Below are 23,502 nucleotides of genomic sequence, written 5' to 3' on the forward strand. Positions count from 1 at the left end.
TCACTGACCTTAACCGAAGTCACACCCGTGTGTGGATAAGAAAAGTATATAACAATGTACTCTCCTGCTTTATTCTTCCTTACTATTCTAAATGTATGTTTGATATTGGTAGTTGATACAATATTCTTTGTTTCTAACTGGCTTGTGTAAAATCTCAGTCAACCTCAGAACTTTTTGCTTTACTAGTTGGATATTTTTCCATAATACATCAGTGAGTGGGAACCTTTTTCCACACTCACATAATCTTTAACCCTTTTTATGGGTGTCGTTTTTTAAGACTCTCCATAGTGTCTTTTTAAAGTTATCCTCTTTAACAACGTATTGGCAAAAAGTGCCTGTTATTGCTGTGTTGCCCTAGGGGCTCCCCTTTTAACTTTATTTTGCTAACCTTGAGAGAACTACAGTTCCCAATGGTAGAAAGGACCTTTGGATTCCTTTGACATTTAATTCTGTGAAGCCAGCACACCCCACACCTTATGCGGAATGCTGGGGAGATACAATGTATACCCTTTTCGTACTAAAACTATCAATTTGTTACAGGGACAAGCTTACCTTCAATGGCTGGTGGCAGTGATACCTTGTATTAATTTGGTGCACCTTTACCCCGGGCAGTGTTCACAGCTGCAGCAAAGGCACCTAAGGGTGCTCATTTTACCAAAATGGCCACTGACTTCTTTTTTTGCCATTTTAGTGTTTCTTGTTGTTTCTTATTCCTTCCCCTGACATCCTGGATGGGAAATTCCTTTGTGTGATTTTTATCTTCAGCGGGAGTCCCCTACACTCCCCGCCCAGGCTCTAGTCTGTCTGTGAGGGCAGGAAGCGAGGGAGGAGTCCAAATCTCCACAGCCCTTTTGTCTTCCACCTTGCCTGAATGGGGACAAATCCCAGTGGGGGTCTGGCTGTCCTGATTGGACAACCAGACCACCACTTCTTGTAAAATGCAGGGAGAGAATGCAGATATTGTGTTGTAATTCCTGATAAATACTGCGAACCTGGAAGCTGAAGAGTAGTCGACCACTGGAACTTAAATCGAAGAGGATGACAAAGGAAAAGCGGCAGAGACGATTTCCAGCGACTGGAGAGCCTGCTGTGTAACCTGAACCTTCTGCAGCCCTTCTTTCCAATCGACCAGGCGACTCTGAAAACGACGACCCAGAGCCTGGTGCAACCCACTAGACTCAAGAAGACCTGCATTTTGAGCCATCCCACGGGTTGCTGCAACCTTGCGTTGCTGCAATACACCAATACCTTGGGACCTTGAGCTACTGCGCGGTGCATGGTCTTCCGAATTCGGAATCTCGCTGAAACCTCGTGGGCATCCTGATGGATATCCAGAGACACGAATCGAGTCCGAAAAGTCCCCTCACCAGAGTGCTGGACCTTTAAAACGACGAGAATTCAACAGCGATTTTCTGTCTTCTTCTGTGCTCCTTGAAAAGGCGCCAAATCCGTAGAACCGCATTCAGACACGAGGGAAACCTTGCCTAGATCCTCCTTCATCAATCCCTGCTACAAAGTTCCTTCTGAGGTCTTGTTTTCAGTCACCACGACAAGGAATCCACTGACCGGGTTTTTGGCTGCAGATCCTGATGTCCTGCTGCAAAATTTCTTCAATGCTGATGTACTGTGTTGGCTTGGGTATGTACTTACCTGAAGCCTGTTAGTATTTCTGTGTAGCTGTGGGGTGTTTTCTGTGATTGGTAGGTCCCTCGTCTAGTGCACCCAGTCCCACTGCTAGAATCCTGCTAGGGTGTCTTCTGTGAAGCCCCTGGACCCTCTTCTAACCCTAGAAGTAAAGTACTCGCCTGTGTGCCCAGTTTTACTAAGGAACTCTGACTTTTGCTACTAAAGAACCTATTCTGACACTGTCTGTTGGTCACTAGTCCTAGTGACCCTCCTTCTGCCACTGAGAACACTCATGCATGAAGAACCAGGGAAAGACTTTTGAAGGGATTGGGACTTCTCCCTAGAAAAGAAATCAAGTGTTTAAAAGTTACTTATTTGTAAAAAATTGGTTGGTAACTGTAATGAGTGAACAGTTACAAAGTTCTTACTTATCTTGAATGTGTGATGCACTATTCTGAAAAGTATGGTTAACCTCTTTTGTTCCTTAGAAACTGTTTTCCCATTCTAATAGAAAGTAGATTTAAAGGTATATTACTCTCCTGTGATTAGGTTGTGCCTCTTCCCAAAAGTAAAGTGTTGGTTTCACCAGATTATTCCGGCAGGATAATTGTATGAGTGTCCTCCAACTGTTGGTATCACCAGATTCGTCCTTTGAGGATAATTGTATGAGTGTCCCCCAACTGGGTCTTGCTTCCCCTGACTTGCTGCTAGCCTGTCCAGAATAAGTCTTCATTAGGTTGTTGCCTACCTAGAATAAGAGTCGTTCAGTAAAGTGTAACATTGTGCTATCTAACCTAGAGTCTGTGGTTCTAACTGTCCTTGATAAGTCATACTTCAGTTATCCTTTTAGCTGGGAAAGATCTAACCCGGACTGCTTGTGAGATATAAAAAGTATATGGGTTTTACTTACCTTGTGCTTACTTAGCTATGTGCCATCCAAAAATAAGTTACCAGAGTTGCTGCATATCTCTATCTGTGTTTCACTGATCCCAAAAGCACCTGTAATTGAATATTACATCCTTAGGTTTTACTCACCTAGTATAACTGTGTGTTATCACAAAAATAGTTGTAGGTTTTTACTGTACCTGGAATAAGTGTTCCACTATTCACAAAAAGTATATAGTCCAGTTGACTGATTATGTGATTTGTACTGAGTCTACTGCCCTTGCATTACTGAATGTAAGTAACCATTGGTTTTTCTCTCCCCAAGAATAGGTGTGACCTATACTGAATGTGTATGAAAAGGTTTTGACTTCCCTAGAACTACTGTTAGGTGTTCCAAATAAGGTTTATACTTTGGTCGGTGTACCTTCAAGTATAGTGTTTTGTTTTTATATTTGTGATTACATATAATGTGTTAGTACTTACTTACCCCTAGATTTATCTGGGCCTACCTGTATTTAAATAAATCATTTATTTTTTACAATACATAGTGTTTCAGTGTTTCTTTGGACCATTTGTATTACAATTTCATTTGTACTGATTCTACAGCCCTCTCTCTGTCCTAGGATACGCCTGGCTGCTCTGTCTGTGCTACATGTACTCAGTTGGTACAGCCTTAAGAGTGGAGTCTTGTACTGCCTCAGTGAATGGTTTTACTAAGCCCTTAGTTGGACTACAGAAAAACTGTCCTAACCGGGTCTATGTATGTTCTGATTTCTTTGTATTGATTTACAGCTCACATTCCCCCTCCTATGATTAGCCTGGCTGCTCTGCCACTCTACCAACCCTGGGTTGTGCAAGTCTGTATTAGCATTTGGGGCCCTAAAACCAAGGGACAAGTCTTGTAGAGTGCAATACCAATTGCACTGTAGAGAAACATACCTAACATAGTCCAAAACACCTGGAGAGTGAAAGGGAGCAGACCCCTGCAATAGTGCAAGGGCTGAAGGGCCGCTCAGGGTCTTTGGAGATCAGGTAGTCCAACCGGGCCAGACGCAGGAAGAGATGCTATGCCTCTTCAGTAGTCTTCTTCGATCTTCAGTCGACTGTTCGCCTGTGAGGTATTTTTGGCCTCAACGCTAATTGAAAAAATGGCTCAAGAATGCCTCTTATCCAAAATACAGCCTGGAAGCAAGTCCAAGCCCTCAATGGTACTGCACCCTTCAAACAGCCAGCAGTTGTCCAATCAGGGACAACTATTGGTTTAACTCGTGCGCAACACATAAACTCTCTGGCTATGTGGATGTGGATGTGGATGTGGAATGTGACCAGACAGTCCAACACCCTTCCTGGGGGAAAAAAATCTCTTTTTTTCTTGTTCTCGCTCTTTCTCGCTCTCTTTCTCTCTCTCTTTTTCTCTCTTTCTCTCTTTCTCTATCTCTTCCAAACTACAATAAGGCCAGAAAACAAGTGAAAATCTTGTCACATGGCCGTTTTAGGGCACTAGTCGCGTTTAGTAGCCATACGTGGTAAACTCTGATGTGCACACTAGAAATAACGCAAACATTTAAAAAATATATCTGCTGAAAACAGCTAGTCTTTATGCACATATAAAAGTAACCAAAAAATCCCCACTGGAAAGAAACTAGGATGATGCAAAAGTATCACCATTGAACTACATTGTATGATGCTGTGTGCAATGTTAAAAAATGTAAAAGATTAAAGGGAAACTTAGTTTCCCAGTACTGATAGTCTGACAGACTGATCAGTTTCCCGATAATAGTTGAGCAACGGCAAGTGAATATTAAGGCTTTACTTCCCTTCGAAAACAAAGCAACAACAATTGCAGGGGTTCGGGGAGGGAGGCGTGTTTGGGTTGTAGTGCATAGAAACTATGGAGGGAACGTTGCCCACAGAAAACGCTTTCCTAAATAAGTAAGATAGTAACTGATGAGCGGTCAATGACTGGTGGGAGAGGTTGGTGGGGGAAGCTATCTTTTTTGTGATCCAATTGGCTCTGGTCCCACCCCCACAGGTTGGACTCACATCAGTAGGGAGGAAAGGGGACTATGGCCTAGGAGTACAGTAGTCATTACAGTGAGTTGCTGTATCTTTTCCTGACTTTGGTCGGTGGAAGCCTGGTCGAGGATCCCTTCCTACGCATATCCTAGTGCATGTGATTGAGTTACTTACGTTTTTGAGCTTTTTATCATAACCACTGCCATCGTCCAAGTAATTCCTCCTGAAAAGTATAACTTTGGAACTGATGATTTATGGTTATCTTTACTGAACCTTATGCATCTGACTACTTACCTATTTTACACTGGTTATTAAATCAAATACTTTGCATATTCTAAAGGTGAATGTACGTGTGTCACAATATTTACTTACAGGTTCCATTAGCTTAGTGTGTATTTTAAAGGCCTAATCATTTATATAGTGTTGTGCTCATCTGTTGAACTGGAATTATTGGTGGTTGTTAGGGGAGTTTTCCTAAAGTCCTACTGATAGTAAGACTTTAGTAAGCTATCCCAGTGCTTCGTAGATCCCCCACCTCTTCATATCTTAAAAGAATTGCTGTGCGACGCAGCCCTCTCTAGAACCTTGAACCAGTCTAGTGTTACTTTAACTATTTTAATTTCTTTTAAGTTACTTTCTTATATGCGTTTGCAGAGTAAATGTCTTGCCGTAAATCTGCCAAGAACTGCGAGCACGCGTAATTACCGATACTATGATAGCATTGTCTTTTCCTTTTCCAACGTTGCAACAAATGTAACCGCGAAGAAACACAAAAGTGAAAGTGTCCTTTGAAGTATATTCTAAACATATTCCGAAGTGTTCCAGTATAAATTTATGTGGTATTTAAAGTGATTCTTGTGTAAATATAACACATTTATAATTTATATAAAATGATATATTTAAGTGTTTCTTTGATGTAAATGTCTAACTGGGTTCAGTGTACTTACCTACAGCTCACACCGCACTCTTAAGAGAAGCCTGACTGCCCTGCCACTCTACCAAGGTCCTGAGTTGGTACAGACCGATATGAAGAGGTGGGGGATCTACAAAGCACTGGGATAGCTTACTAAAGTCTTACTATCAGTAGGACTTTAGGAAAATGTATTAAACACAAGGAACATTAGCAGATTACAGAGGGGTAAGCTGTACTGAAGATCATCTAGGATCAGTCAAATCAGACACCAACTCACTTTACGTAGGAACTGGGATCCAGACAAGAAGCTGTGGATTAAACCTGTTCAATGCCAGTGTAGATGACACTAACAGGAATGGGCACTAGACTGGTCATTCAGAATCAAGTCATCCTAGAACAGGGGTGAGTTAAGTATTACCTAGTGTTTGGGCACCATACAAGATATATGCACTTGTGGGACTCGTAGGAGCCCCTTCTTATAGTGAACCATCAATAGAGGGCGTAGCCTTGGTACCGGTAATAATCAATGCCAAGATGACCAGTCTGTTGTACTATCTCTGGGTAATGTCCAGCAGCCAGGAAGTCTTCTACCTGAGCCCAATACAAGTATGTGATTCCGATTTTGCTGCTGGGCTTTTCCTGCACCCACTTCTAGGACACCAGTCCTATCTTAACACAAAAAGGTCAGTATTTCAATGGGTGGTAATCGTTTAACCAGGAGACACAAACATCACTATGACCAAAGTGCTGCAAACTATCTGCCATAGAGATTAAAGTCACTAAAGGGCGAAATGGCACATAGAAGCCAATTTATTAGATACAGTTCAGAAAAGTATATACAACATGGCGTCACAGATCCATACAGACAGTTTAGAACAATAAAAAGAGTGGAGGGGATCCCTCATTCAGGTCAAAACAACCAGGAAGGCAAGCACATGGTAAATTCAAGTGTGTACACTAGCAAACCAACCAGGTGTTCAGCTTGCATATGAGAGAAAAGGGCCAAAAAAGGAGCATGTGCCTGGGCTTTTAACAGCATGAAAGCAGTTTTTGGTTCTGAAACAGATTACAATGAGCTGGGAACAGGAAACGCATGCATGTTAAGATAAGTGAGGTGGGGGTCAAAGCATCAAGCAACGCAATACCAGCCCCAAAACCATGACCAATCCAATGTTGGTTATTTTCAAAGCCAAATATTGCAACCTATATCTATCAATGAAACAGTCATGGCCCAATAGGGGAGGCCTGCAGTCAGTCATTGTGACCTCTGTGGATGAAGGGGATTTAGCAATAATCTACTCTCCCCACACTAGGCCTGCCAGAGGCAAAGAAATCTGTGTATATGAGAATGGGCACGGTCTAGGACTGAATACGAACCCCTGTACTTCTGTGGGGTGGAGGATCGGGCTGCAGAGAACAACGAACCTCCAGGTTTCTTGTTGCTGAAAATGGCACCCTTAGTGCTTCCGAGAGCTGGCAGGATCCGATGCCAGACAAAAACAATTGATGCAGCAGTAGTCGAGAGGGTTTGCTAGTGGTCTTGGCCCAAAGATCGTTCTTTCCAGACCTGCCGCAACCCAAAAGGAGTATGGGGGAGTAGCTGTGGAGGGGTGATGAATGGCATTGCTTTCTGTTCTGGGGTGGGTGCGGCAGCTTAGGTAGTGGGCTAATCCTGGGTTCCATGATTCTTGAGGCGAGCCAGGAGACTGGCTGTCCTACGGCAGGGCGTACCGGACATGTGGTGGTGGCGCTGAATGCTTTGTTCCAGACTAGAGGTGCCAGTCTTGCCGACAAGCTAGTCCTGGGTGCGGCCCAACTTCCTTTGGAGGAGTGAGCTACGAGGCTGAGTCAGGGTGCACCCCTAGGAGGTGCCAACTGTCCAAAGATGAGGAGGCCTCTTTCGGGGGATCTCATGGTCTGCTGTAGGATACAGGACTCAAACTGGCACCCGTGCCTTACTCAGCGGAGATGAAAGGCTGGGTGCGGACACATGCCCAGGTCAAGTCAACTCTTTCAAGGTGGACTTGGCGGGTGCTTAATTTATTTGGTGGTGTGATGGATTTCCAAAATCAACCCTGGGGGTGGATTTTGGGAGGCCAACCTATTATGATGAACAGGGAGACACTGAAGTCAAACCCCAATGAAGGGCAAAGCCTTTCTCTCCACCACCTCTCTCTCTCCACAGATGGTGTTCCCCAGGGCTATATCCTCTCACCATGGCTTTGAATGTCTACTTGGCCCCCTTGGCCCACCTGATCTCTACCTTCTCCTCCAGCTTTCAGTGTTATGCGGATGACGCTCAGCTCGCTTTCAGGCTCTCCTCAGCCTCCTCTCTCGCTTAATCCGGACTGTCTATCCACGATTCAGGATTGGTACACCCTCCAACGATCTCTGCCTTAATGCCAGTAAGACGGAGCTCCTTCTCATTGGGGCCCCTGCTCCCACTTTCCCTCTGGCAGCCCTCCTTGGGCTCTCTTCCTTTGCCGTCCTGTGAGGCAAAAAATATTGGTGTCATCTGCAACTCCACACTCTCCTCTCATCAAAGACCTTGCCAAGAAGGCCAACTACTAGCTGCACCCCCTCAGAAGTATTCTTCCTTTTCTCACTTTCCCCCAGATCCCTGGTTCTCTCTAGGCTTGGCTTCTGCAACAGCCTCTTTCTCAATCTGCCTTCCTCTACTCTCCGCCCTCTGCAACTAATCCAAAACAGGACTGTGAGACTTATCCTTGGCCTCAAGCACAGGGACCATATCTCTCCAGCCCTGAAATCTCTATACTGGCTCCGAGTGGCTGCAAGGATCAAGTTCAAGACCCTATGCATCATGCACAAGGCTTTCGGAATGACACAAGGTTTAGTAAGATGGTTTGTTTTGTCCCTCCTTTGTCTTCCCTACCTTGTCTTGTTGTGCCTAGAAACACTTGTGTACAGGCGGGTTATAAATGACATATCGTATACTCAGGAGGGGTACGAGAGTGGTCTAGGGCTACAATATGTCCACCTAGCACACCACTGTTAGGGAGATTTATCATGGTTTGCTTCATCCCCTCGCCTAGCGAGACCCACAGCACTTTTTGCTGGACTTCTGGATCGTTTTCTTTAAATCCTAAATGAGTGTAGGCTTTTTCCAGTCATTCATTCTGGTGGGCTCTGTCTTTTGGAACTCTATTCTACCTGTACTATAAAGTCTGTCCGATCCATAACTCTTAAAGGTTTCTGTATTTTCCTAATGCAGCACACAGCTTCTTATGTTTCGGTCGAGTGGTGAGGGCGGAATACAGATTGAGTGGGAAGGGGAGGAGAGATTAGAGACGAAGGAGGAGAGTTGAGAATAGACAATGCGTTCGAGAAGTTTAGAGAGAAAAGGCAGAAGGGAAATGGGACGATAGAGGCAAGATCGGGATTAGCAGATTAGGCGTGTTTGAAGGGGGAACGGAAGGTGGATGTAGTTAGACAAGCGTTGAAGGAGGAGGTGAGGTAGGGTATGAGGAGGGGTAGATTTTTGAAACAAAGGAAGTAGGAATGTGGTCAGAGGGGGAGGAGGTGGGGTGAATTTTATATAGGAGGAGGGAGACTTCAGACTGAGTAACAGGAGTGAAGGAGGACATGGTAAAGGGAGGGGGATATGGAGGAGGAGGTGATGGGGAGAGAGGAGGGGAGGAAAGAATGTTTTGGCAAAGGTTGAGCACTTTATTTGAGAAGAAATTGGCAAGGTCAGTAGCAGAGAGAAGAGAGGCAATGGAATGATCAGGAGTAGGAGGAGAGAGAAGAAGTGTGAGAGTTTGAAAGAGACAGCGGGGATGAGGATTGAGAATGGAGGAGATCAGAAAAGTGCATTTAGCAGAGTTAAGATAGTTGTCAGAGTGTGATAGGAAAAGTAGGTGGATTGGTTAGAAGGAGAGGGGTGTTTGAGCCAGCGTCGTTCAAGACGCCTAAGGAGGCGACGCATGGCGGAAAGTTGAGGAGACCATGGTTGGGCAGGTTTGCGAGATGGACGAAACGAGGAGAGAGGGTAGAGAAGGTCAAGAGTAGAAGTAAGGGAAGAGGTTAAGGTGGCAGACACTTCAGCAGAAAGGGAGGAGAAATGGGAGAGAGGAGGAAGGGAGGAGGAGCAGGAGGCAATGAAAAGAGAGGGGTCAAAGTTGCGTAGATCGCGGCAGTAAAAGTTTGGAAAAAAAAGGTGCATACCCCAGATGTAGCAAGCACAAACATGTAGTTAGATTTATGGACCTGGCATGCATACTTGGTAAGAGAAGGATTGCTATGTCCTGGAAATGCCCAGGTGGCCCACAGTTCAAACTATGGTTTCTCGAATGCAACACTTGGTGCGAAGCAGAAACAAGTGCTTGGGCAATTGCAACCTCAAGAAGATAGTTTGACGGACACTTATGGAGCCTGGAAAGCACTTGTCTTTGATATGTTTTACGCATCGGACGACAGCTTCAACCACCCTTTTAACGATCTACTTTGATTAAGTTTGTCTCCACCCCCCTACCACAGCCCATACCTAGAATTACACCCCTATCTGAGTTCATCACTCTTCGCCCATCGCATTGCCCTGGTCTGTAAATCTTGCCCTGGTGTGTAAATCACAGCCTCAGACTTCTTCCTCATACACAGTCCAGCTAAGTCCATGTATGGAAAGTTTATGTTCTAATGTTATTTGTAAGTTATGTTTATGATGCAAAAAGCCTCGGAGAGACCAGGCTTCACTTATAATTTCTGTAATGTGGCATGTAATATCTTTTGGTCACAAATTTGAAAATAAAATAAATTGTCTGGTGGCAGTGGACGTATTCTACAAACTATTGTGTCATGTTTATACCGCAAGCTATGTCCATAGCCTCGGTAGTGCACATAGGGGCACCCAAGTACCAACTTGGTGAATCCCTTCTTTTTTCGCCATTACTAGCGTGGTTGTGCTTGGGAGGGGTGTGTGTGTTTTAGCCCCGCCTAGGTGCCAGAATTTCTGGGCTGGCAGGAAGCGGGGAAGGAGTTTTCCTCCCCAACTGTCCTTTGTCTGCCGGAGTGACTGAATAGGACCAGCTCCTACAGAGGGTCCGACTATCCTTATGTGAGAGCCAAATGCCCCTTTCTGCAAAATACTGAGGGATATTGCAGAGGAGTGTGTGCTAAAACTGTATATAAGTTGAGGCTTCTGGAGTGAAAAGCAAGTCGACCACTGGAAGCTGAAGTAACTGAAGAAGATGACCAGAGAAGCCTGCAGATGCTTTGGAACACCGTGAAGCGACCACTGCTGTCCTGACCCTGTTTGTCTGACAGAGGATCTCCGAAGAGGACGACTCCTTCCCTTTGGCTGGTGGGAACAACCAGTCCTAACACAAACTTTGAATTGAGCCATCCCCCGAGGTCCTAGGAGTTTCCAGAGCTGCGGAACCCCAATACCTGGAGACCTGCTGCCAATTTCGAGTGCATCGTCGTGGAAAGGACGAATCCGTCCAAATCTTTTCGGAGCCCTCAAGGACACTCTGGAGATCCGATCCAACTCGCCCGGACCCCATCATCAGCGCGCGGGACTGCAGGAATTGAAGATTGACTGGGCGATCCAGGTCCTTTGTTGGTGCTGCAGAAAAGGCGCCAAAACCACAGAGTGAACCAAGAAGTTGTTTATGTCCTCCCTCGAGACTGCTGCTGAGAGAACCAGTCTATTGTCTTGACTTCAGTCATCAGACCAAGGAATCCAAAAGTCGGGTCCAGAGCTGCAACATCCCAGAGCATCCAGAACGAACATTAGGCACAGTGGGGTAAAAGGTATTGCTTACCAGATTTCAGAAAGTCGCTCCACAGCGTTGGAGTGCATGTAGAGGTGACATGGGCAACCCCCTCTTATCTCCCACTCAAGCCGCTGCTTATGTCCCTTCATCGAGATATTAATAGGGTCTCCATTGTTAGTTATTAACTTGCTGCTTCTAAAAGGCTCGAGACTTGAAGAAATCCACAGGAACTCTTCGTATTCTGCTGTTTGTCAAGATTTTGAGCCATCTCCGAACTGCCTTTAGCTAGTGTTGCATTTTTGGACTTAAAAGACTTGCTGTGCGAAGCAGCCCTCTCTAGAACCTTGAACCAGTCTAGTGTTACTTTAACTATTTTAATTTCTTTTAAGTTACTTTCTTATATGCGTTTGCAGAGTAAATGTCTTGCCGTAAATCTGCCAAGAACTGCGAGCACGTGTAATTACTGATACTATGATAGCATTGTCTTTTCCTTTTCCAACGTTGCAACAAATGTAACCGCGAAGAAACACAAAAGTGAAAGTGTCCTTTGAAGTATATTCTAAACATATTCCGAAGTGTTCCAGTATAAATTTATGTGGTATTTAAAGTGATTCTTGTGTAAATATAACACATTTATAATTTATATAAAATGATATATTTATTAGTCCAAGAGCAAGCACTGAATTGATTATAGTATAGCTTTGATTATAAGTAGCTAAGTTCATTAACTATATTTTTATATTCAAGTTTTATCGATGGTAAATCTTTTCTCCTTTTTGAAAAGAAATAGAAATATTCAGGATTTTCTCTTTATATTTGCAGTTGAAAATTCCCTTAAGTACACGCCAACTGAAGATGTTTCAGGTAACATATATATTTAATATTAGGTCTACAATAATACTCCTAAATGCATGCTAATTTATCATTTAAACACTAGCAAAATATTTGATTGTCCAGGTTAATTGATGGGTGCTTCATTATCTTGCCTGTTTAGCATAGTATTGTGGGCATTACCTGGTGTATAGATTTGTACAAGAAAATACATTTTTATATTTTAATGTGAAGAATGATTAAAAGTACTGATGTATTTCCTTTGTTTAGTTGCAGAAACTGAGAAAAGTCTATCACTAAGGAAGCCACATAGTTTTTCTGTGTTAACAGAACTGGCTAACTTGATCTAAATTTAATAACATTACTGTGACACAACATTATATTTAGCCATTAAACTTTAAAAGTTGTAATTTTGGTCTATAAATCTAAAAGGAATGTATATACTATTATTTGCATTTTTAATTTTCTCTGCAAAATGATCAATCTTCGGCATGCTAATCACATTACTTTGACAACATGCACACACTCTGTCAACTTCCCCACCATACTGCCTTGTCAAGGAAATAGGCACTGAAGCTATATATGCTAAATCTCCCTCAGACACCCAGCACTTTTTGCTGGACTTGTGGATTATTTTTCCATGTACCTGAGTGAGTGGGAACCTTTTTGCCCACTCACCTTCTACAATTTCTTGGACTTGCAACTTCCGACAACTTTCGTGACTCTCCATACTTTATTTTGGGTGTTATACTTTCCTATAACCTTTTGGGCACCTGTATTTTATAGTTGCAGCACACAGCACTTTCTGTGCAGTGTTGCTGGGTGTTAGGCAAGATTGAATGCAGTAACCCTGTGGGAGACTACACCAGCCTTGTCCTCTTGGTAATATTTAACCCACCTATTGATATAGGTCTGTACTACACAAGGTGGTAGCGTGACTGAGCAGCCAGACCTATCTCAAGAGGGGTAAAATTGAGCTGTACAGAGGTAACACTGAGATTCACAATTACAAGTATTCAAATAACACTCTCAAGGTTTTCTAGTAAAATAATTATTTAAGTCAGTTTTAAATAAGCCTTCCTTTAAAAAGGGCAATATGCAACAATACAAATACACTTCCTCAGATTTAGGATAAGCAAGTAGATACCTTTTTGGGATGCCTAAAACACACTTCCTACACCCTGAGTTGACTTCAATTGCTAGGACAATGTTTCGCATTAATGTATCACTTTTGGCACTTAATACAATTCTAAGGTTGTGGAAAAGAAAAAAGGTTAACAGGTTCTCAGAGCATGTGAATACTTTTCAATCTCCCAACGAAGTCTAGGTTAGACCATTCCCAGCAATACAAGTTAAACATATGCACCACCTATAAGGGGCGGACAGTAAAAACCAAAGTCAATGGGTGAGAAGAGTCTGCAGGGAGCCAGGACAATGTCTAGGCAGCTGAGGCACTTCTTAAAATTGCACAAAAGTCTTGCACAATATTATTAGAGAGTTTGTAGTAAAAGAATCACTGTTGGGCCACATGCTGTAAGGCTTGTGAAGGGCAGAGCTGGAATCAACTCTGAAAAAAGCAGCTACTGCAAATCTCCAGTGAGAACAAGCAAGCTACAGACAAGAGGTAAGTGCCTCTTCAGTTAAGACAGTACCTTAGGTTTGAAAAAGAGGATCCAGCTGGCTTCTGTTCGGGTTCCTGGGCCTCAGTCGTGGGGACAAGAGGGAGGACGCATAGAGGACTCCTGCACTGCAGTTTGAAGGTCGGCAGCGGCTACGGGCTCTGATCAGCAGCACTTTGCGGTTTCAGCTACCGGTCAATAGCACCACCGCAGTTCTTGGACATTTTATGGGCTTCCCTTGCTTCTGAGGTCCAGCACTCTGAGGTGGCTCAGGCTTGGGTCGTCCTGCTTTGGGATGGTCCTCTGGAGCTTCCGGAAGGTCCTCTGGAGCTTCCGGAAGGTCTGGTCCGACTTAAAGACGATGTACTTGATTCTGGTTTTCATGACCCCTGGCACTCGGTTCCAGCAGCAGCAAAGAAGTACAGACAGCAGGGAGAGGTTTTCCAGCAAAGTTCATCTTGGGGTCAGTTGGTCCCGCCAAGGCAAGGGAAGAAGTCGTCCGTTCTGTGCTTCTCTAGTCGATCAGAAATCGGAGCTTCAGCACTGCAGCAGGGCTTCACCGGGCAGCTCAACGGTCCAGGAGGGTGCAGCAAGCTTCTCTTCCAGTTTCCTTTGTCTGATGTTTCGTCCAGTGGTCGACTTTGCCTTCTGTTCAAGAGACCTTACCTTTTATGCAGATTGCTCCAATTCATGCACAGCCTAGCTGTCACTCACACAGCAGGGTGGCTGTCCTGCAAGGACAGCCAGCCAGCTAATCGGCACTGGGTGCATTCCGGTAACCAAGGAGACTAAGGACAGGGAGTTTCAGGCACCTGCATCGCTTCCTGCTCTGCCAGACACACTGGAGCCAGAGGCGGGTTTCAGCATTGAAGCCCGCCATAGGCAAAACGAACAAAAGGGTTAAACCTGGTTTGGCGCGCATAGTAAAACCCAAGAAAGACCTCACAAGCAATAAATAGCGAAAAAAAGAAGACCGGGCTTGGTAGGAAAAAGGGCTACTAGGTAACCCCCCAGTACTTCCACATAAAATGGGGTGTACTGGACCTACATAAGAAAAACGGGTAAGTAAAGTCAATTTCACTTTACTACTCTTGGGAACAGTAGTTCACCCAAGAGAAGGTATTTACACCTTATGAGAAATCCAAAGGACTTCTCTGTGACACTGCACTGAGGGTGTTGTGTGTCACAATACAAAATGTAGATGCCTATGGAGTTTGTCAGACTCCAAAACACCAAAGGAAACAGAGTCCATATCAGATCAAAAATACATGAGTGAGAAAAAGGTCTTGCTCGCTCCATGATAAAAATTAAAAGTCCTGAAGTCCAGCAAAAGAGCTTGGGGTCTCTATGGTTGAAATGAATTGGCACATAAATTAGAGTTCTCCCTAACACGAGGGTGCCCAATGGGCTTCCCTTTTTATTTTTTCTAGGGATCCAAGGGTAGAAGGATACATTTTATCCTTTGTACAATCCCCATTGTGAGATCAGCACACTCCGCCTTATGTGGAGTGCTGAGGGAAACCACTGTATCCCCTTTCTCACTGCTCACATAAAATGTGTTAGTGACAAGCTTACAGTTATGGCAGGTGGCAGTGGACGTGTTCTACCGACTTTTGTGTGATTTTTACTCGCAGTCTGTCAACCCGGCCGCGGTAAAGCACAGATGTGCGACCATTCATCTAAAGCGGCGAGTGTATTCTTTTTTCGCCGTTTTAGTGTGCTTGTCCTTTGTTGGTCCTTCTTCAGCTGTCCTAGAAGGGGAAGGTCCTGGTTTGATTTTTGTCTACGCCGGGAACCCTTTGTGTAGCCCACGGGGGTTCCAAAGTGTCTGTGAAGACCGGAAATGGGGGAGGAGTCCAAAACTCTGCAGTCCTTTGTCTTCTGGTATGCCTGCCTAGAATCTGTCCTAACGGAGAGCTGGCTGTCCTGAAAATCCAGCCACCCCTCGAAGTTGTATGTAGCAGGTGTGCTGATTGGCTGTATTCCTGGATAAATAGCCTGTATCTGGAAGCTGAAGATACGTCGACCACTGGAGCTGAATCCGATGAGGAAGAGAAGATGTCTGTAGCTGATTCCATAGACCAGAGATGCCTGCTGTGTAATCACTGCCTGTGCTGGCCCCTATTCTATGTGACAGAGAGTCCCGAAGATGAGACCCATCAGTCTTGAGAAGATCTGCATTTCGAGCCTTCCCACGACGGGCTGTGATCTTCCTGGGCTGCAAACCGCCAATACCCTGGGACCTCGATGCCCACTGCTGTGTAACGTCTTCCTGTGAAAGAATCTCTCTGAAACTTCAGTGAACTACTGCTGGACCTCGAGGAGCAAGATTCAACTCCTGGAACCCCCCCTCACCAGACTGCTGGACTGAGAAAGCAAGGTGAATCTGTGCTGCAATGACCGTTCATCTGGTGTTTAGAAAAGGGGGTCAAAGCCGCAAGAAGCACAAAAGAATCCTTTGTTGCGAGCCTTTTCTGTCGACTGCTGCTGCAAGTTCCCATCCAGTGTCCTTTCTTTTGTCACTACGACCAATAATCCAGAGACCGGTCCTGTGCTGCTGCATCGTGAAGGTGTCTGTCTGCAAGCTCTTGTACTGTGTGACTGAGGGTAATACTTGCCTAAAGTCTTGTCGCTCCTGTGTGGATATGGTGGTGATTCGTGGAGTTTGTCCTATACCATTTGCCCAGGCCTATTTGGTAAGAATGGTGCAGTCCAACCAGTGTGGGACTACACAAGACTTATCTCTTAGTATTAGGTAACCACCTTTTAATACAGGCCTGTACTACACAAGTTGGTAGTGTGGCTGAGCAGCCAAGCTTATCTTAATAGGGGCAATGTTAGCTGTACAATGAAATCAGTAAATACAGGTATCCAAGTAAAGACTGACCCACTTAGTTATATTATAAATATGTATTTATATATACACAAAGATATTTAAAGCATTCTTTAAAAGGCAGCAACTAATAGTAACTGTTGGGTAAGAATTAGTGTAGTCGCACTGTGTGAGACTACACAAGACCTATCTGCTTGGGATTAGGTAACCCACCTTTTGGTATAGGTCTGAACTACACAAGTTTGTAGTGTGCCTGAGTCTCAAGAGGGGTAAATATGAGCTGTAGAGCTGTACAGATGAAATCGGACAATACAAGTAACCAAGTAACACTTGCGCTCAAGGTTTCAGTTATAGTTATTTATTGAACATCAGTTTTAATAAAGCATTCTTTAAAAAGGCAATTGTTTGTAGCAGTTCAAGTAGAATTTAAAATCACTTTTCAAAATCAATAAAGCTTGTGAATGCTCTTTGGAGATGCTAATACATTTCTCCTACACCCTGAAGTGACTTCAATTACAAGGATAGTATTGCATTAATATAAACACTAATATACATTTTAGCTTCTGAGTTTTGGAAACGAAGGGTTAAGGAAACATGGAACGGTTAGAAAAGTTTCTTATAGTGTAAGGACAACAGAATCCTCCAATGAGGTTTATGTAAGCCTTTCCCAGCAGTAACAGTATTAAATAAGCTACAACCTATGGAGGGACAAGCAGTGCCAAAGTCAATGAATTCAGAAAAGTGCCTTTAGGAAGCCAGGACAGCCAAAGTCATTTGAGCAATGTCTATAGTTCTGATGCACTTCTTAGATACAGCTTTTCACAAAGTCACATAGTTGAAAGGAAATCACTGAAGACGCACAAGCTGCTGGGCCTGTGCAAAGGGGAGTTGAACTCCACTCCGAAAGCTAAGCAGGGGCAAGTTTCAATTGAGACAGCATGACTGCAGGCAAGAAGGTAAGTACCCCCAAGCCTAAAACGGTACCTTTGGTTAGAAGAAAAGTGGTCCAGCTGGCTTCCGTCTTGCTACAGCCAAGCAGACCCTGGTTCCTGAGCCTCAGATGGGGGGATAAGAGGGAGGAAGTCTGGAGGGCTCCTGCGGCAGTAATCGGGAAGGTCGTGGGCAGCTAAGGGCTCTCTTCGATTCAGCGGCACTTTGTGGTTTCAGTGCTTTGCAAACGGCACTGATGCAGATTGAATATCTCTGCATGGATTTTCCTTGCTCCTTCGGTCCGGGACTCTGGATTTCCTGCTTCTGGTGTGACCTTAGGAGACTCCTGGAGCTTTTGGCTGGATTCGTTCTGCGGCAGACGTTGCACTCGGTTATGGACACTCGACCCCTTGTATTGGGCTTTTGCAGCAACGAAGAGGCACAGCAAGTCAGGGATTGCCAAAGTGGAGATTAGTCTCGGGGTTAATTGGTACCACTAACCCAAGGGAAGAAGTCGTCAGTCAGGAGCGTCTATGTCGATACGAAAAAGGAGGTCAGCACAGCAGCAGGGCTTCATGGGCAATTCAAAGGTCCAAGAAGTTGCAGCGGCTTCTCTTCACGATTTCTTCTTCGGATGTTTCTTCCAGTGGTCGACTCTGCCTCTAGTCCCAAAACCCTCGCCTTTTAAGCAAGTTTTCCTATTCATGCACAGCCTAGGCTGTCAATCACACAGCAGGGTGGCTGTCCTTTTAAGACAGCCAGCCGACCAATCGGGACTGGTTTCGATCAGGCACACCTAGAGACAAAGGACAGGGGAGTTTCGAGACCCTCTCTCACATCCTGTCCTTCCAGACACACTGGAGCCAGGGGCAGGCTTCAGGGCTGAAGCCCGCAAAACGCGCAAAGGGCTCAAATCTGTCTACGCAGAGAGTAAGAGCCAAGAAAGACCTCACGAACAGAAAATGGCAAAAAAAGAAGACGGGGTGGGGGGGCATTTTGACAAAATGGACACCCATGGGTGCTCTACTTCAGGTGAGGGTTCACCCTGCGGTAGAAAAGCACACTGGTAGTAAAAATTAAACCACTGCCACCAGCCATTTAAAGTAGTGAGGGTAACAAAAAATGTTACATAAAGTAGGATAAGGGGCTACTAGATAACCCCCCAGCACTCCACATAAGATGGTTTGTGCTGGACCTACAAAGAAGAAAGGTATGTAAGATCAATTTCACCTTATTATTCTTGGGAACAGTAGTTCACCCAAGAAAGGGTATTTAAACCTTAAGAGAGATCCAAAGGTTTTCACAGTGAAACTGCACTGAAGGTGCTGTGTGTCACTATACAAAAAACAGATGCCTGTGAAGTTTGTCAGACTCCAAAAATAGTGAAAACATAAAATCCAAATAAGGGAAAAACAAATGAGAGAGTGAGAAAAAGGTCCTACTCACTTGGGAGTTAAAAAGTCCAGCAAAAGAGCTGGGTGTCTCTAAGGTGAGAGGATTTTAGTACAGAAATGAAAATTCTCCCCAACAGGAACATGAATCCCAAAAGTTAGGATTCAATTGTAACAGAAGCAATAAGGCAGGTGAGTAACTTTTCATATGTTATTAGTGATCACTGTTGCAACATTGAGATATAAGGAGGGAAAGGTTGTTGTTTGATCGGAACATACTTTTTACTTAGAAAAAAGTTAGATCCTCCCAGAGGGTTGTAGGCAATCTTTTATCCCAGCAATAATAATGTTCAACAATTAAAACCTGTAAGAGAACAAGCACTGCCAAAGCCAATAGGTTCAGAAGGGGGGGGGGGTTTAGGGAGCCAGGACAGCCAAAGTCAATGGGCTAGTTCAAAGTTCTGATGCTCTCTTCTTAGAAAATGTTTTAGCAAAGTCAGTAGTTCAAACCACAGTGACTCAAGAGGAGTCACCTTGAAGAAGCACAAGCTGAAAAGCCAGTGCAAGTGAGTTGGGGTCAACACTAAAGAGGGTAAAATAGCACTTCCCAAGGTGGGAAGCCCCCCAAATGGCAAAAGGTTGATATACCACACGCCCCACAGTACCTGTGAACTGAAGAATTTGTTCCAGCTGGATGCCTTCTTGTTGCAGTGCAGCAGACCTTTGTTCCTGGTGCTTGGTCGTGGTGACGAAAGGGAGGACATCTGGCGGGCTCCTGCGGCAGCACTCAAGAGAGGGACTCGGAAACAATGGATTCTCCTTGATTCGGCGGCTCTGTGGTTTTGGCACCTTTTTCTCAGCGCCAAAGAAGAACAAACCGCTCTGGTTAGAAGTTACTTGATCCTTCGGTCCCGGACTCTGGATCAAGATTTCCTGCTTCTGTACAGTCCTCTGGATGCCCACAAACTTTTGGCATGATTTACACTTCGTAAGACAATACACTCAATGAGGGTCGGGGGGGGCCCTAGGTATTGGGATTCTGCAGCCTTGGAAAGTCACAAGTAGGGCTGGTGTCTCTTCACTTCGTCGGATGTTGCCCTCCAGTGGTCGACTCTGCCTCTAGTCTCAAAAACTTCACCTTTTAAGCAAGTTCCCATTCATTCACAGCCCTAGGCTGTCAATCGCCCTGCAGGGTAGCTTTCCTCAGGGATAGCCAGCCTGGTTTCACTCAGGCACACCTAGAGACAAAGGACAGGGAAGTTTTGGCACCCTACCTCACTCCTGCCTTTCCAGACGCACTGGAGCCTGGGCAGGCTTCAGGGATGAAACCCGCCAAACGCAAAATGCACAAAGGACACAAACCTGATTCAAACAGAGTAAAAGCCCAGAAAAAATGACAAATAGCGAGAAAAAAAAGACAGCAGCCATTTTGGGAAAATGGTCACCCTTTGGTGCTGTACTGCAGCTGAGGATTCAGCCTGCAGATACATGGCACAAAGTAGTAAAAAAGAAACCACTGCCACCAGCCATTCAAGTGAGTTAGTGTAACAAAATGTTACATGAGGAGTGGGATAAAGAAGTTGCTATGTAACCCCCCAGCACTCTGCACAGGGTGGTGTGGGCTGGACCCAGAACAGAAAAGGCAAGTAAGACATGGGCCCTCATACTATTCTTGGGAACAGTAGTTCAGTCAAGAAAATGTAGTTAAACATTTAGAGAAGTTCAAGGGACTTCTCGGTGGCACTGCACAAAAGGTTCTGTGTGTCACACTGCAAAAAGCAGATGCCTATGGAGTTTACCAGACTCCATTAAACAGTAAGAAGAAGCACACAAATCCTAGTCAGAAAAAACACTGAGAGAGTGAGAAAAAAGTCCCACTAACTAAGAAGTTAAAATTAAAAAGCCCAGAGTCCAGCAAAAGGGCTGGGGGTCTCGATGGTTAAAGAGAATTGGCGCCGAAATGAAAATTCTCCTGCCTTCTAAAAATATCACATAACACTTCCACTAACTCTAAAGTCTGTTACTTGTTTGACGAGAAATTGTCTGGAACTCTTATTTTCCCGCATTTGTGCATTAGCCTGACCTGCCTAATGTTCGCTACTGTACCACCAGTGTCCCCCTTCTGTCACTGGGAGCACTCATGTTGTAGAATAGGGAAGGAATTCTAAAGTATGATTCCTTTGTCTAGAAAATATAACCAGTGTTGCAAAGTACTTACTTGCTATGTGCTAGTGTTGTAACTGTATATTACTAAAACGGAGTAAGTTACAAAGTTATTACCTGTGATTTGCGTGCTGCCATTATGAAAAGTATACGACGTTATTTACTTCTAAAAAGTAATATTGGTGTGCCTATGTATTCCTGAGACAGATAAGTGTAAGTGTTTCCTACCAATAGGGGTTTACTTGCCTTGACTAGCATATTGCTTTTCTAAATGTGTAAAACTTAGTGCTTGCTTAACTTTGAAGTGCATACTGCCCTTCTGAAAAGTAATTCGTTAATGCTTGCCACTATTCTAAAAAGTAAAATGGGTGTAACTATTAATCCTGAAAGAAGAATAAGTAACATATGTTGCTAAGTGCTTACCTGTTAGTGTTGCTAATGTAATTGTATTATCCCTGAAACAGAATAACTTACATAAGTGGCCAGGTACCTACTTATAACATAGTTGGTATAACTATTTTATTCCTGAAACTGAACAAGTGACGTAGTTTACTACCAATGGGGTCTGCTTGCCTTGAATTGTGTACTGTCATTCTAAAAGTCTACTAATGTGGTTTTACTCTCCTTGAGTAACCTACTGCCATTCTAAATGTGTTTTATACTTTGGTTTACTTACCATAAGTATTGTGTTTATGGTTTATAATAGTACTTACCTTTCTAAAGACTTCTGTTTTGCCTTTGTATATATAAATAAAGCTTTATTTTTTACAATACATCTGTGTATATGTGTTTCTTAGGGCCATATGTATGCTGCAAGTTCTTTGAACCTCTCGACAGCCCAATCTCCCTCCTTATATAAACCTGGCTGCTCTGCCATTGCTACCAAAATAGCTGGTGGTACAGCCTAAGAGTTTGAGTTTCTGCATTGCCCAAGGTATAGTTTTATAAAGTACCTTTGGGTGGACTTTAGAAAGTGTCCTACCACCAATGACTTAATCCAGCTTCCAACATCTGTTTTTGAAACCGATTTGACTTGGCGACATACTTAAGTATCATTGTTTATCATGGAACTTAATTTAGTGCATTGAACAAAACCTAAACTGAGAATGTCTTCCTTATTTCGTCAAACATCGTCAAACATCAGCATGTTTTTTTTTTTTGCTCACACATTCATTGTGAACCTTTTTGCATTTAGGCTTACCTATGGAAGAACAGTTGAGAAGATTACAAGAAGAAAGAACATGTAAAGTGTGCATGGATAAAGAAGTTTCAATTGTGTTTATTCCATGTGGTCACCTGGTTGTATGCAAAGAATGTGCACCTTCTCTCAGGAAGTGCCCAATTTGTAGAGGAACGATTAAAGGCACAGTACGCACTTTTCTTTCATGATGAAAGGACATTAATAATGTTCAATTTGTGCAAACCTCAATTAAAAAGAACAGTCTCGGACCCAGACACCAGCCACTTGTTGTATAATCATAATGTGAAGATGTATATTTATTTGTTTTGCCACGCCATTACAATAAAGTGTAATTGTAACTAGATTGTTTTTAGTGTTGAATCATTAACGGTGTCAGAGGCTAATAAGCTTTTACTGACATTGTGCACTGTATCCTGTCACTGCGAAACACTCAAAAATAAGTTTTACATGCTCACTTTTGTAAACTATTTCGAATGGCAAATTAAGGTTCATTTTAAAAATAAAATAATTAATGACCTTTTGACTGCAAACCTTGGCTGACCTACTGGGCCTTAGGAACTAAATATCTAATGAAATTGGCTTCCCTGCAAGGAACCAAAGGTTGACTAATAAAGGTAGGGTATGTCATGTAAGACTGAACAAAGAACATTGCAGAGGATTTAAAATGGTAAGTATACGAAGCCCATATCAATGGAAACGTTTTTCCCTGTCCCTCACTGTTAAAAGGAATTTCTAGAACTAACAATGCATTGGTGTTATGGGAGGCCAACCTAGTGTACTTACAAGTCATCATCGTATAGCTTTATTTTGGTTAACATTCCACCATAAAAGCGACATTATAAAAACAATCCATATATCTTACAAAAGTTGATAAAAGCATAAATAAAAAGCGCAGTAGCAGAAAAGAATTTAACACAAGGATAATCCTCATACATAAATCAACTAACAGTCCATAATCATGACAGATAAAACCTTTACAAATCATGCAGTTGCCTAAGGCTTACACTCAACAACTTGATTTCATTATCTCTTCGGGTAGGGGCAAATAAATCATGAAGTGATGTACATCCTCCTTGGCACATCCGCACATTGGACAATTAGCATTTCCCTCAACCTTCTAATTCTTTGCAAATTGTTTTAATTGTAGGGTACCCAAATGCAACTTTATATACAATGTTCTCCCCATAGGTCTAGTGATCCAAGTAAGTTATTGTTCTAGGCCAAGGGAGATTTTGTAAAGCAAATAAGATTGAAAAACACTTTTGTGTTCATTAAAAAGCAACAAGTCCAGCAGTGCCCTTTCCAATATGCAGGCTTCACAGTTTGCAAATTATCTAAGGTCATGGTTTCTAGAGCATACCA

The 23,502-nt window shown here is 43.6% G+C and overlaps 1 protein-coding gene across 4 annotated transcripts in view; it reads left to right on the forward strand.

Annotated features, from left to right (window-relative positions):
• LOC138527785 (inhibitor of apoptosis protein-like) overlaps window positions 1–22,481 on the forward strand; it is a 268,461-nt gene extending 245,980 nt beyond the window's left edge. For 2 of the 4 annotated variants that reach the window (XM_069639070.1, XM_069639068.1), the window contains exons 8-9: window positions 11,995–12,036; window positions 22,135–22,481. In XM_069639070.1, coding sequence (XP_069495171.1) covers window positions 11,995–12,036; window positions 22,135–22,328 — 236 coding nt within the window. In that variant the 3' untranslated portion in view covers window positions 22,329–22,481. The remainder of the gene's footprint in view (window positions 1–11,994; window positions 12,037–22,134) is intronic. The other 2 variants (XM_069639069.1, XM_069639071.1) reach the window with 1 other exon arrangement.
• Window positions 22,482–23,502: the final 1,021 nt, after the last annotated feature.

This window comes from Ambystoma mexicanum, chromosome 7q (genome assembly GCF_040938575.1).
Source record: "Ambystoma mexicanum isolate Mex_15411 chromosome 7q, UKY_AmexF1_1, whole genome shotgun sequence".
NCBI classification, from domain to species: Eukaryota; Metazoa; Chordata; class Amphibia; order Caudata; family Ambystomatidae; genus Ambystoma; species Ambystoma mexicanum.